General features: G+C 37.9%; 1 protein-coding gene and 1 long non-coding RNA gene across 3 annotated transcripts; both read left to right on the top strand.

Moving 5' to 3' along the window:
• The first annotated feature begins 235 nt into the window (after window positions 1–235).
• Window positions 236–8,517, top strand: LOC137940406 (mannosyl-oligosaccharide 1,2-alpha-mannosidase MNS1-like). 2 transcript variants are annotated; one of them, XM_068785451.1, is made up of 14 exons: window positions 236–562; window positions 1,318–1,365; window positions 1,527–1,667; window positions 2,576–2,688; window positions 3,007–3,072; window positions 3,204–3,375; window positions 4,095–4,184; window positions 5,010–5,131; window positions 5,220–5,285; window positions 6,935–7,043; window positions 7,120–7,218; window positions 7,415–7,495; window positions 7,572–7,712; window positions 7,821–8,517. In XM_068785451.1, the coding sequence occupies exons 1-14, from the start codon at window positions 413–415 to the stop codon at window positions 8,004–8,006; spliced, it is 1,584 nt and encodes a 527-aa protein (XP_068641552.1). In that variant the 5' UTR covers window positions 236–412; the 3' UTR covers window positions 8,007–8,517. The 2 variants fall into 2 exon arrangements, with proteins under 2 accessions (XP_068641552.1, XP_068641551.1); XM_068785450.1 differs by having other exon boundaries at window positions 7,572–7,742.
• Window positions 8,518–9,273: 756 nt separating this feature from the next.
• Window positions 9,274–13,019, top strand: LOC137941311 (uncharacterized). Its single transcript, XR_011110381.1, has 4 exons — window positions 9,274–9,520; window positions 10,206–10,505; window positions 12,223–12,322; window positions 12,423–13,019. It is a non-coding gene; the product is annotated as an uncharacterized lncRNA (long non-coding RNA).
• Window positions 13,020–15,263: the final 2,244 nt, after the last annotated feature.

The following is a 15,263-nucleotide window of genomic DNA, read 5'->3' as shown; positions in this document are numbered from 1 at the left end:
AAATAGACTACATGAAGTATTATTAGAAAATAACCTTATTTTGATATTTTCACTACTCACAAGGTAAAATCACTTTTTAAACTCAAGTGTTCACTTGTGGATTTCTATTTTTAGGACTAATGACATATGAGAAAACTTAGCTTACGCAACAAAAAGAGATGCAGCAAATGGTAGAGAAGCAACTGTAGTTGGTAGCTGCGTGGATTCATGGACCAGAGTGCAGGTTGTGCTTGGTCTCAGTGCATGGCGGGTTTCCGTGAAACCCACCTTGCTACCTCTCTAGTTCGAAAGAGTATCAATTTCATTTGCACAACCTTGCATAAAACACTCAGTCAACGGTTAGTAGTGGAGTGACTGGGCGGAGATCTCTCTCTCACTCGAGCATTTCCTCCCCTTTCGAAATCAGAAATCCATGGCCCGAAGCCGATCTTCTTCTCGGTGGAGATATCTTTCCATTTCCTATTATCTGAAACGCCCCAAGCGTCTAGCCTTGCTCTTCATCGTCTTTGTTTCCTTGTCGCTTGTCGTTTGGGATCGGCTGACTATCACCAGAGAACACGAGGTTTGTTAATTTTGCACCTTTTTGTCGTCATTGGATATGGTGTTTTACGGTTTTAATTTGAACGAAAAATAAGAAAGTTTCGCCAAGTTGATCTTGAAAGTATCCATCTTCTTCTTACAGAGAAGTGTTTGATATTCTGTGGATCTTGTCTGAGTTTTGAATTTCTCGGGAGCAGTCTTTTCAATTCAGGTTGTTGAGATTGATGATACAATCGGGCTTAGCAATCTCTCATTTACCTCGGAATTGAGGAACTTAAATGACCCTGATCTTATAGGCTCCGCTGGCAGTACCGGCGCTGAAGTTGATAATGTTGTTGCTGTTTTATGATCCTGAGAGGAAGAAAATAGTTTTAACAAACAAACCGCGTTGTGTTTGGGGCTGAGGAACTCTGGCGGTAGTGTTCTTCTTTTTGCTCTGTACGTGCGAAGGAATTTAGTCTAGGCCTCACGTTGATCATTTTGTGTAAGAGGATATTTTCCTTTTGTTTCTCAGGCTAGTCAACCCCGCAAAAAATAAGTTTGAAAATTTCCAAGTGCACTTTGGTGTCTCCGTTTTGCATCTGTTTTACAAACATGGGCTTCTGTTTCTGTAGATTATCAAGTTCCTTCAGCTATTGACACGTGCGCATATTTCCTAGCAGATGTAGATTTATTTGGTTATAACCCGTCCTTTTCTGTCTTTATCCACTTCTTCTGTTATCAGTATGTTTGTACCAAAATGCAAACTAATGTTTCTTCTATCTGTCAAATTTTCAGATAGAGATTTCTAAACTAAGTGAAGAACTGATAAGACTTCAAGAACAGGTAAATGCACCTAATGTAGTTACGTTTGCCTGTCTGAGAAGCGGGCATCAGTACCAGTTTTTTTCCTGTGTTTATTTGCTATTATTGGAACATGTTTTCTTGTGTTTTATTTAAATGATATATTCAATCTCTACTAACTTAACTAATATGGATTCTCGTAGCTGCGGGACATGAACAATTCCCCAAGTGATAATGCTGATGATGATCTTGTCGACAAACACCGAAGAGAGAAAGTAAAAGAAGCAATGCTTCATGCATGGACCTCATATGAGAAGTATGCATGGGGCAGTGATGAACTTCAGGTTTGTAAATTTGATGGGTGGGAATTTTTGCATGACTTATCATGTCATTGGCCATGCACTCCATAGCCTTGAGCCCTGCAGTCTTATGTGTTTCTGGTCTGTGCACATTTCCAATTTGAAATGATATTTCTTGGATGCTTTCACATATTCCCTTGTCCTGTTAGCGTACGGTAGTATTAAGCTGCTAAACAATGGAGTTCATCTAATTTCTAGAGAATAGAGTAAGAGAGACACAAAACCTTAAATATATGACCTCTGAGAATTGTAAAAAAGACATTCTGCCGAGATCTGCATGTCACATTCTTATCATTATCAGTTTGCGCATTTATTTAGTTCAATTATTGAGGCAAGGACCCAAGTTATACACCCTGTTACTTTTGTATGTTATTTAACAAAATAAAGGGGTTTAGCATAATCCTTTTCTTTTATTCCTTATTTGATCATTGACACAAATCTGTGAACTGTCCTACTTTCTGTTGTATTCAACGTATGGCTTTAATTGAACTGTTGAATCAGAAATGTACTGTCATATTAACATCTGAGAGTTTTAAAATTATCTGAAAACCAACCATAATATGTTAAATTGGAATCATATTTGTGTTGAGTTGCTCCAAGCTAAAATTCAGTTCAGCCCAAAACAACAGAATCCGGTACACTTGTGTTTCATCATTTGTTTATGTGAATGATTTTCTTGTTTTGGGATTTGGAAGCTGGTTTTTTTTTGACATCCACATAGGTAAAACTATGTATATTTTCTTGTGGCATTACCAGGATCCATATTTTAGGCACTTCAATTCCCCGTTCTTCTAGCCTTTACCTGTTGCCTTTCCCTCGGTTTGTTCAATTTGACGTCCTATTTATTTTCTTATAAATTTATCTCCACTAATTAACATCCTTTTCTTGTGCAGCCAATAAGTAAGAAAGGTGTTGACAACTTTGGTGGACTTGGAGCAACAATAGTCGATTCACTTGATACTTTATACATTCTGGGTCTGGACGAGCAGTTTAAGAAGGCGAGAGAGTCAGTTTTTGAACTTTGGGTTCATTTCAGAGATATACCCACCTTGTTGCTTCTTTTTTTTTTTTTTTTTTCGGGGTGGTTACTCCTCTTGGAAGTGTGCAAACACACAAAATCATGAAATAACTCGCTTATCTGGTCTTTGTTACAATTTTCTTCAATAATCTTTTGGTTACCTTCTCTCAGAAGTGTGCAAACACAAACAAAATAGTGAATGGTCTTCATTACTATTTTCTTCAATATTCTTATTCATAGTGTGCTAATCATATTCAATCAATCACAAATAACTGGTTCTTAACAATTACTGTGGTTTCCTTGCAGTTGGGTTGCTAACTCGTTGAATTTCAACAAAAATGTTGACACTAGTGTCTTTGAGACAACCATAAGGTTGCATTATAAGGTTTAACTTTATCGTCTGTTATCTTGTTTGTCTCCTTTTCACATAGATAGATGTGCGGTGATTATTTTAGTTGTTCCTGTTGCTTCAACTTACCTATTTTTGTCTCTGTTCATTTCAGAGTTGTTGGTGGACTTCTTAGTGCATATGATCTTTCTGGGGACAAAATATTTCTTGAAAAGGCTAAAGATATTGCTGATAGGTTGCTTCCTGCTTGGAATACCCCTTCTGGGATTCCGTATAACAGGATTAACTTAGCCTATGGGAATGCTCATAATCCTGGATGGACAGGGGTAAATTTTTTATCAATTTCTTTTTCTTGCTTATTTTGTTGAAAATTCTTTATGCCAGTGAGTATTTTTTGGGAGGGATCATATAAAATCTGTATGTTATGGACATTTATTATTCAATGATGCAGTATTGCCATACATGAGCTATTTGATAACAAGTGATAACTATACCATGTGCAGAACCTGAGTTTACAACATTGGATAGCCTCTGTCGACCCACCATAATGTCTGTAATAAATTCCAGTTTTACGTAACTGTCAATCCACTATTGCTCATTAACCACTGACCCACATCATACCAGCTTCATGTGGGGTCCTCTTAAAATTCATAAACAGAGACAAACTTGCCTGTGCTTTCCTTACAAAATATTCACTTTTTCTAGTCATGGTAGTTAAGAACATTTGTGGTACTGGCAGTAGTGGATTTTGTACTTATTGTAGTGTACTGATAACTGGAATACTGGTATATATGCCTGATAAACAACAATACAGCTTGCAAAATTTTGTTCTCAGCTGCCCTGCATGACGGTACTTGTAGGTTCATCAAGATTTGATGGGATTCTTACCTACGTGAGGTTTTTTTGAATTAAAATATTTACACTTTTATTTCTTTTGAGCACATGTTTAATTTTTTCTATTAGAAAAGTTGTGTTTGTACTTGTAAGACCTACTTGGATGGATTTTCGTGGGATGCCTCATTTTTTTCATGTTATATTCTCCCAGAGGGAGAGTGTCCTTGCAGATTCTGGCACTGAACAGCTAGAATTTATTGCTCTATCTCAAAGGACGGGAGATCCAAAGTATCAACAGAAGGTACATCTATCTTTGTTGATTCCTTTTTTTTCTTTTTCTTCTTGGAGATTCTGTGTAGGTAGTGGTTATCTATATCATAGATCTGTTGCATTTGACTGTTGATGGTGATTCTTTTCTTTAGGTTTCTCATTTTTTACATTTTCTTATTAGTGTATTGGGTTTTGTATCAATGCAACACTGTGTTTGTACTTATCTAGTTACATGTGGACCTTTCTTTCCAATTTCTTGAGCCCCTGTGCTCTCTGTATTCTTTCTGTATCTTTCAGTAGCTCTTGAATTGTAATTGAGAACAGAATTGTTATGAGCTTTTTATTCTTTTGAAAGTAATTTCTTGTCATCTTTTAACTGCCTAAAAAGTTGTTAAACAGTAGCACTAACAGCAATTAATTTGTAACTTAAGTGTGGTAATTGAGATATATCTTACTTCTTTATAAACGGTTAATTATGCTATGATTAATGCATATGTGGATAAAAAAAATTTAAGTTGTGAGGTTGGTTGAATCCTTTAGTTTCTTATTTCATTTAGATTCTAGAATTATTTGACATATTTGAATATATTGAGAGCATCTGTGTGACCATTCTGCGTGAGGGAAGTCATCAGGAACTGCACTGCTGTATCATCTGGAGATCAATAACTTAATATTGTTGGAAGTTCTATGAGGACCTCTGAATGACATGGAAACCCTAAAACTTATGTGGGCTCCTCTGGCTACTTTGAGAACTGCAGTTTTGCTCACCGATCATGTTACTCCTTGTCTCCAGATGAAAGAACTCTTTTGTTCCAATGAATTGTTACTCGGATAAAAATTTGGGTGTATTTTTCAGGTAGAGAATGTTATCCAACAGATCCGCAAAACCTTCCCAAATGATGGTTTGCTACCGATTTTCATTAATCCTCACACGGGAAACTCACACTCAACTATCACATTTGGTGCTATGGGTGATAGGTACTGTCATCAGTTCTCTTTCGTATCTACCTACAATATTATTCCATTTGCATGGTTTCAATATTTAACTTCTCTGGTCTTACTGCAGCTTTTATGAGTATTTACTGAAAGTTTGGATACAAGGAAATAAAACAGAAGAGGTGAAGCATTACAGGTTTGAAGCTTTGATTATCCTTTGCATATTAATTGCATGTGTGTCCACATGTAGATATATTAGTTCTGGATATGTAGGCAAATATAGATAGATAGAAGCAAAGACACATTATAGTTTATTATGTGTTTGCATTTAAAGAAATTTACTCATATATACTGAAAATTTATATTTTATGCTCCTTTTATGTGTCTTTATTTTTCTGAAATTGAGTGGAGATAGTAATTTCAAAAATATTTCTTTCCAAATAGTATTCAGTAGTAGCATCTTTTAGCACTTTTGATATACCCGAACTAACTAAAGTATGGGTCCCCAGATTAATGTCCTGCTGATACAGACAAATATCCGAATATCCAACTCGTTGATGAATAGTAAATGGCTTTTCACTGTTTATTTTTGACAGATATCAGTGTTTTCTTAAATAATAATATACCAATGATTATTTCAAAATATATTATCCAATGACAATCATCAGTACAATTGACAATAGATTGGGCCACTGGCTCAATGGCCACATTAGGGTCCATGTGTCACCATATATGGGTTGTAGTATGCATGTGTCATCAACATTGAGAAAATAAATGAATAAATAAAATCATTATAATTAACAATGTTGTGACTCACTGTGTTAGAGTTAATTCCATGGAATCCCCTCCACTTTTCTCAACCATTAGCTAGTACTATGGCACAAGTCCTGTCTTTGATGATCAATGGGGATCCTTGGTTCTAATTTGAGGGCATCAAATCTTAGTCCTTTCCATAACCATAAACAGCTTTTCAGTGCCTGTAATGGCTGTAACTAAAAAAACAAAGGCTATAAACAGCTTTCTCAAAACGGAGCTCTGAATCTGGCTGGACCTTGAGCTCAAGTGCCTTCCAGATTGTCTTTCCTGTTTGTTATCAGTAGCACTCGTGCTTGTACAAAATTTCACATTTGGGTACCTCTGGAAGTATTAAAATCCTTAACCACATGTTTTTTCACTGAGGTCATTTCTTGGGTTAATTTTTGTGGTGGTCCTTATAAAACCCACCAGTATAAGGATTTAACTGTTATTGCTTTTAAGCAACAACAGTTTATACCCGGCACCAGCAAGCAGTTCTAAAATCCCGGTTTTAAACGAGGAAATTACATTGATATTTATATATTTTTCCAGAGATTGGACTAGTAAGCTTTTTTGAGGTTTCATTCATTAGTATAAAGTTCTGTGGGAAAAGCTAATCCCCAATGTAAAGTGATCTTATTGTTCTAATTTACATGTAAATGATCAGTGCTTAAACTTTTAAGTCCATATCATTGTTCATCAAGGAGAAAAGCATCTTTAGTTACATATTTAGTGTTTTCAGCATAGTCTCATCTTTTGATCTTGTTTTTAGAATTGTATATGTAAGCTGCATAACTGTCAAAACTAGGGTATTATGACTTAGATCTGGGACCCAACTTGGGTCCCTGAAATTCTGAGTTGGATCAGGACTTAGGTCAGAATAGGGCACATCTGGGAGGGGGAAGCTCCCATTTTAGAAGGGTCGAGTCTGGCCCCCCAAAACTGCCAAGTCATGGGTGAACTCGGCTAGTCATGACACTATAGTCAAAACAAGATCCATGCTGTGGCCTTATCATGGTTATATTGATGGCCTTGTTTGGTCGTTTGCAGAGAAATGTGGGAGACATCCATGGAGGGTCTCCAGAGCTTGGTTCGGAAAACCAAATCCTCATCATTTACATATATATGTGAAAAAAATGGTGATTCTTTGAATGACAAGGTAATTTCTTCTCTTATTCCATGAAGTGTTGTATACCCATTGCTATGCTTCTTAATTTGACTAGTGTTTTTTGCAGATGGATGAGTTAGCATGCTTTGTTCCTGGAATGTTGGCTTTGGGATCTTCTGGTTATGAACTTGATAAACAGGCGAAAATTTTCTCACTGGCAACTGAGGTAAAAGATGATATTTTGGCTATGAACCTTTCAATGTTTCTTAAACTGAAATGGATTTAATTTTAAATTAACAGCAGCAAAAGTTGATATTTAATGAAAAAAACAAAAAACCAAAAAAAAAAAAAAAACGATGATACAAAGAGGATTGAACTCAATACACTCACTATCTCATGAAAGGTTGGATTTTATCATGCAGCTTGCATGGACTTGTTATAACTTCTATCAGTCAACTCCAACAAAATTAGCTGGAGAGAACTATTTCTTCCATACGGGCCAGGTCAGTGTGTAATACACTTCCCGCTGCTGGTTTGTATTCGTGTCCCTATCTTGACTTGATACTCTTTCGAGTATAGGACATGAGTGTGGGTACATCATGGAACATACTGAGGCCAGAGACTGTGGAGTCCCTGATGTATCTGTGGCGTTTCACCGAAAACACGACTTATCAAGAATGGGGTTGGAACATATTTCAAGCTTTTGAGAAGAACTGCCGGGTAGAATCTGGTTATGTTGGATTGAAGGACGTAAGCAATTTTAAAAATCTTCATCCCAGTGTTTTCTGAATGTACCATGTGCTTACTTAGGGCTTGTGGGTGTTTCAGGTCAATAACGGGGACAAAGATGATACGATGCAAAGTTTCTTCCTTGCAGAGACTCTCAAGTATTTGTACCTTCTGTTCTCGCCACCCACTGTCATATCATTCGATGAGTGGGTATTTAACACTGAGGCTCACCCACTTAGAATCGTCCCCCGTGATGACGCTGGAAAGACTCAAGTCTCCTTCTGATCTGATCTTTGGACGGAAGCAAGGCTGATGCCGCTGGTGATCAGTCATATGGGTTCTGGCAAAAAGTTAAATTGCATATCCCGAATTCAAGCTTCTCAATTGGGTAGAATGCTCGAGGGGTGAATGATTTCAGCTCTCTGGACCGAGGGAAGGATGTCTAGATCCACGGATTTCCCTAGAACATTAGATTTGAGGAATTTTTGTCGCACGGGCATTTGAGGCGATTTTGCCACTGTAGTAGAGTAATATTAACTAAAAATTGAACCCCCTGTACTGTAGAGGAGTGCCTTGTTGCCTCCAAACACTTCAAATCGTACTTGACAGCCAAATGAGACTGGTATTAATGCCAAGTTCTAAAGGTTTAGTTGTGCTTCATCAATCTCTTTTCTGCAACTTCAAAAAGTAACAGGAAGGATTGATGAGTATGTATTGTATCTAATAATGCCTTGTAAATTTGTTGCAACAGAATTGTATCAAATTTCACCTCAAACAATTGTATCCATTTTCATCCCAAGCCAGTTTCAGTCTGATTTCAAATGCATTTGGAACATAAGTAGTCTTACTAGTTGGGAATTAATATCTACAAGGTGACTTTGGCAGGTTATAAGCGTTTTGGTTTCATGTATTTGTTACCAAATTTGGATCAGCCCAACTCCCTGTTCTTAAATATTGAAATCCTGGTGGATTTACAAGCTTAACTCATCAAGGGAGAGAGGTAGGGTGTCAATTTTATGGTTTTACCCGATTTTAATTCATTAAATGAAATAAAAGCAGATTTGGATAATTTTGTTAAATGGAATAAAAATCTTTTTTTTTTTTTACTTTAAATAATTTTTACTTCAGTAAAAGTAAGCATACCTATTTTTTCTCCTTTTTTTTTCAAGAAAAATAGAGTAATCTGAACCAAACTTAACTAGGTTCAATTAGATATAATCCCTTGGGTCAAAATACTATAAGACCCAAAAAAAGGGTCAAAGCCTTATTGATCAGGGTGGGTTACCTGTTCAGAACTGATTGACCTTAAAAGGATTGCAAGCAGTCATCCTTGGTTGAAACAGAGAAATATGGGAAGGGGAGACTCTCCCTCCCTGCTCATCTCACTCGATAGAATTGACTAATTAACTGTATTATGTTAACGCTAATCTATCGACGACACCATGAAACCTTGAGTAGATCAAGTTAGAATTTAATTAGAATACGTAAAGAAATAATTCTGTATTAATCGGTCAATAATGATGAGCGAGCGTAAGGATCCAAAGAAGGAGAATTCAAACTCTGAAAGAGTCGACAAAATGATGAGAGGGATCGTCAAAACTGGTCTGCGACGTCACGTGGAGTGTAGCATCTCAGGCTGATTGCCCCCCTCATTTCACATTCCTACATAAAAGACGGAAAATCCAATCCCAAGAGAAGGGGGAGAGAAAAACTGGTTTCCTGTCCTCCCTCGGACATTTCTTCGACTCTCCCGGAGAAAAAACTCACCGCTCTCCCTCTTGCAATGATGGCTGTGCGAGGTGAGATTGTCGGATCCAATTGTTTTGCTCAATTCCCATGCAGAAACATTAAAAAATCAAGCCCCATATTCTCTTGGTCTCAGGACCCTTTAAAAGGGGAAAAAGGAGGGGGAAGAAAAAGTGGCTTTCCTTGAACCAAGTGACGGGCTTTGTACAGACAAAGAGAATCCGTGTTGGGAGCTTGAAAAGGCGAGCCCGTGAGTGAGGTGTGTCAGCTTGATGGGCATGCGCTCTCCAAAACGGGTTCCGTCGATCTCTAATCTCTCCCAGAGAGTAAGGAATTTTAGGGTTTTGGGTTTTTTCCTGTTGGCCTTTTCCTACACCTCCCTTTGGCCTTTGTACGCTTCTGCCTAACTTGAGGTGATTAAAAGTTCAAATCTGTTGAATAAAATCCTTGGTTTTTTTCTTCTCTCTTGTCCTGTGTGGTGGGGAATGCTTGCGATTCTCAAGGGGAAATGCCTCGGGTGTGATCACATCCCATCATTCATTCCCTCTTGTGGCTTGTTCTTTCAAACACAATTTTGTGCAGAGAGCCCTTGTTGAGCAGACACGGACATATATGTGTGATACGAAGTTTGCTTTTTTTATATGGTTTTCGACTCCCTATGAATTTTTTATTCGTAAGTTACATGGACAAAGATTCATGGATCCATCGTATGTGGGTGTATTATATTGTTCTTTCCAGGGTGCAAAGATTCATCACATCTTCTCTATAGAAAGAAGAGGTGACTGCCGACTGGAGGCCGGTGTCCTGTGGCCCCCTATATTCTATCTGAAAAGTTAAGCCTATGACGATTTCCTGATTGCTCAGTGCTCAGATATTATATTCTAATGCCATTGCTTCACTGCTTTTACTACTATCTCGATTTGCAAATAGGAAAAGAATGGATAATGTACTGCTGCTACCAACCACAACGCCTACAATTTGGTCGTTGAAACGTGCCGTGGTTTGGTCTTCAGCAACCAGCACAAACTCATTTGATGGGTAATTTCTTTAGATATTTACTGAATTTGTATCACTCTTGACTCTTGCTTCTTGAATCTTGAATCCCTTTTGTCTGCTAAGATAATTGACGATTTGAAACAGAGTACTGAAGATATCCATAGCCTGTTTGTTTATATGTCTCACTGGTCTTTAGGCCTTGTCATGTCTGTGGGATGTATGTCATGGCGATGGGACCTATCCGTATACCACATTCTCTCCACTTTAGAGGCTAGTAAGTTCTTTTTCATTTGAAATCCCTGTGGGAGAAGCAATAGTGATTGCAGTATTATTACCTGCACTGCCACTTCATTTGGAGAGCGGAAGGGGCTATTTTTGCTTTTGTTTAGCATACAATGTGTTTGTGTTTTGTTTCGAGTGAGTCTATTCCAAGGGCAACCTAGGACGTGAGTCTCCCTGCCCTTTTCTCAGATGGCAACCCTCTAAAAAGGCAGCTCTGCCACCTCTCTGCAAAATATTCAGGTCCTTGAACCCCTTTCTTCATCCATTATCAGTTCACTTTATTCATTGTTGGGACACAAGCAGAAGAATCTTTACTTTTTAACTGTCACAAGGAAGGAATTGGAATGAAGGATAAATTTTCATAAAGCTTACAAAATTTACCCTATTTCATGAAACAAACCACACATAAATCAATATCATAATACATGTTCATCACCCACACTTTTTTTTTTTTCCTTTTTCTGCTGATTCACGTTCTGACACTCAGGCTTATTGCTGAAGATTTTGCCAACAAAATATTCTTCTGTGTTCAACAAGTTGTCTGAAATCCTACTATAAATCAAATCTTATGCTAAAGCATTCCCATGATTAGTTAACTTTAATTTACTAGGAATAATGCAGCATAGAAAGTTAACAACTGTATGATCTCTCATTTGAGTATGCTTTCTATTCTTAAATGAGCAGCTTTGATCAATCTTAGATTCCAGAGTCATCATATAGCAATGAAGTTATATAAACAGAAATAGTTTGCTAAGAGTTTTTTTCTATCAACTGGGTCCAAAATGAAGGAGTGTTTTAGGTACTCTAAGAATGAAAGCTGAAAGCCTGAAACAACCACAGGTGAAGTTCTGAAAACAGTGGGAAAGATTAAGCTGTAACTATCAAATATAATATTGTGTAATAGAACTGCGTCATATCTTGGGTACGTTGGAGGTGAAATATTCCTCAAAAGTACAAAAGGTTTTTTTTTAGGGATCAGTGAAAAACGAGTGACGGGAATGATGACGGGTGTCATCGTTTTGCATGCAGAGAAAGGAAGAAAACACCTTTTCCTTTTCTTTAGTTTTTCTTTCTTTTTTTCCTCAGTTTTTTCATTCTGCTTTGCTCTTTTCTTCCCTTCTGCTCTCATCTGAGAGTGCCCCTTCTGGTCAGCCTACCCAAGTCCTTAGAATTCAGCGACAAAAAGCCCCCTCTCTCCCCAGTAAAAAAGATAAAGTTGAAAATCACTGAAACTTAGAGAAAAGTTAAAGGCGTTTTCAGAAGGCTTAAAAAAGTGAATGCCCAAATCGTTCGCGTGACTTACCAAGATTTTTTCCTGTCATCCTTGCCCCCCCTTGGCTCCCAACCGATTTCGTTTCCTATATTCTCGTCTATTATCTTTCTGTGTTTCTGTAAAAGAATTTTACCTGTCAAATTTGCTGTTTCCTTAATGGTTTCATGGGTCTGTTTCTAAAAGTTTATTGATACATCTTCTCAGCAAGAAAGAAAGAAATTGGAACAAGGAGAAAAGAATTTTTCCAAATAAGAAAAAAGTGCCGGTTGTATGCCGTGCATAGATGACAATGTACGGAAGCCAGGTGTGACAGACCTATTTTGATTTTGGAGTCTTCTATATTTTGTTATTCTCTCTTTATAATATATTTCTTGAGTCTTGACTGGTAAATTCTTTCATGTCAGGCTGAGAATAAAAAACTACACATGGGTGGGAATTTTGGATGTCCGCTTCCGGCGGGCAGAGCCCACCGGACTGGCTGAGGAACGAAAGAGAAAGAGACGAACGTGGTATGAGCGCGAAGTTTGGCAATCGCAGTAACGTAAGCTTTAGAAATATTTTGTCGCCGCAGGTTTCTCTCCACATAACGTTGTTAATCAATTCGGAATTTATTGGAGTCTCCACTTCCTTCGCCATTTTCGCCGCTGCCAAAAACCAGAACAGGCCGTCTGGACTTATCCATCAGACTCCATCCGAACCCGAAAAGCAAAGCCGAACATGGTGGGTGAGAGCCCGAACGGTCTCTGCAACTAAAAGCCTCTGAAGGGTTGAATATTGCTCCCGTGACCCCACAAATACCCGCGTCTGAATCTGAACGAAATCCCTTGTCGTCGTCCATATGCGACCGGAACTGCTGGTTATGGCCTCTTGTCGAAGACCCAGAAGATAACTTTCTGCAATCTTCTTCCTTTTCTTCTCTTTTAGATGCAATCTCATGTTTTTTGCAGTTCGAACTGGGCATCGTGCCATCGGGAGATGACAAGTTTCTTTATAAAGCTTACGTAGTTTCCAAGCTTCCCTCCCCCATGCAATTCATGTAGAGATTATCTGGTTTAGAATAAAATCAATTAACAAAAACGTAATTACATTCTCTATGTCCTTTGAAGTTCGAACTGCATTAAGAGATAATTCCATCCTGCTGTAACAAGTTACATATAATTCGAATATTGCTGCAAAGCGTCTCAGCAGAACTGTTTTCAGTTTGAATTAAATAAGAAGGAAGAAAGACAGGGAAGCTAGTTACACTTTTTTGTCTTTTGGAGATGTTTCACTCGATCCTCTGTCATCATCTCATCGTCTTTGTTGAAAGAGAGGGGGGCAATATTTCAAACTCTTTAAGAACTTGCCGCAAAAAGGTGTAACCCTAAAGAGTACATTCATTTCACATTAATGCATTGCATATACCTTTCTTGTGATTTGGGGCAACTCGCTTCCCCTTCCTGCCTTTGAGACGAGAAATATCCAAATGGCGCCATCGAGCACCATTTTGTTTTTTTTACCCTTTTTAGCTTTGGACTAGGCATCATATTCTATTCATGTAAAGCTTGTAATTACAGGGAGATAGATGTTAATGATAAAAGGCACTAGGTTAGATTCAAAGGGAGAGTGGGTAGAAAGTTTTAAAGCATTCCAAACACACCGAGACAGATCAGCAGAAGCCATTGCAGATAGATTGAGCTTTATTTTGCTAAAAGGAGATGTTGATGGATTTATGCCCTGTTCAATTCCTTTTAGTTGTAATCGAGGTTAGGCTTCTATTGTTGAATTCGCTTTGTTAAGACTCTCTGAAACCTCTCTCATCTTTCGGTATGGCCTTATCCATTTCTTTTGAGATCTTTTTCTTCTCTACTGATAAGAATTTTAGGGGGGAGAGTAGTCCTTTTATCCTTTTGGACCAGTCTAAGATGCTTATTAACGGCTATAGAGTTCCCAACTCTGCAGCAGAAAATCCCATTTGGAATCTCATATTTCTAAGTATGCTAACTCAATTTACTTCCCAGTTCACATCATTTCAGCGTTAAAAACAAACGAGGAAAACTGAAGCCTGAAATGTCTCATCTTTTATGCTGAAATGCTCCCCTTAATGGTCCATTTGAAACATTTGTAGCTGCACTAACAATGGCAGATTTCACTCAGTTGTCTTCACTTGAAATAGGGTCAATGCCTGTTAGAGACAACCGAACCTAAAATCCTAGAGCTATCCAGTTTTTTTATGTGATGTAATCGCCATCTTTTCCGTCCAGAACTTTATCAATCATAGCAGGAATTTGCAACTGCGTATAGTAAACCTTTTAAATGGTCGGAGAATAAAAGGACCCCATGAAGAAAGCAGAGTCTGTCCTTCAAACAGAAGCTCAGCAAGGAATCATGAAGCCGTTGATAATACAAATCTAGGACGTCACCATGTTGCCCATGACTCGTAGAGCCCACCAGAAGGATTAAGAAAACCTGGAAGACAACTCGATCGGATAATCTTTCACTGATCGTTAGATGACTTGTTTGATGGTTTTGGAATGAATTTGGGAGAACCCATCAACCCTACATGAGAGTGTAGCCGTTTATCCTCCTGGTATTCTTGACACTTTTTATTTTTTTTCAGTGACCAGAATCTCCTTTCTTTGCTTCTTCGTCTTCTTCTTTTTCTTTTTTTCTTTTCTGGATGAGCCCACATTTGATCACCAGAAGCCAGAAGAGTTGATAGGACAGTACACTATATACAAATATACACCTTTTTGTGATCAATAGAAGTCCAAGATGAGGTTCTAATAGATAGAAGTTTCATTGATGGCATTCATAGGAGTGTTTATTCACTTTTGAGGATTGTTGGAATTATCCCATGCATTCGTAATGCATAACGGAGGACCAGAAATTCCAGAAGAAGAAAGAATAAGAAGTGTTCCACTCTTCCACCTTCCAGTGCTCATTTGACAACAGATAAACAGACATGGATGGAAGCCAGATATTGGAATATAGGATTAGGACAAAGGGGTCTTTAGATTAGATCTCGTAATGCTACGGAATATAAAGCTAAGTAGGATATAGCAGACAGAAGATTGCTTTTTGGGTACTTGAAGAATAAAATATTGTCTCTCTACGCGGATTGGCACCGAGGCTGCTTCTCTGTATGAACAACAAAAGGAAAAAGACATGTATAACATGGAAACATCAGTAGAGATAACGTCCTTGATGCTCCTTCCCACTTTTCCATCATTTCTTCTCCTCTCTCTTCTCTCCCTTTTGTTTTT

Source organism: Aristolochia californica, unplaced genomic scaffold, assembly GCF_029961685.1.
Source record: "Aristolochia californica isolate CCGP_79_NKW_82.1479 unplaced genomic scaffold, dmAriCali1.0.hap1 SCAF_9, whole genome shotgun sequence".
NCBI classification, from domain to species: Eukaryota; Viridiplantae; Streptophyta; class Magnoliopsida; order Piperales; family Aristolochiaceae; genus Aristolochia; species Aristolochia californica.
Note: the sequence above shows the minus strand (reverse complement) of the source record. Positions and strands in the feature narration are given on the sequence as shown.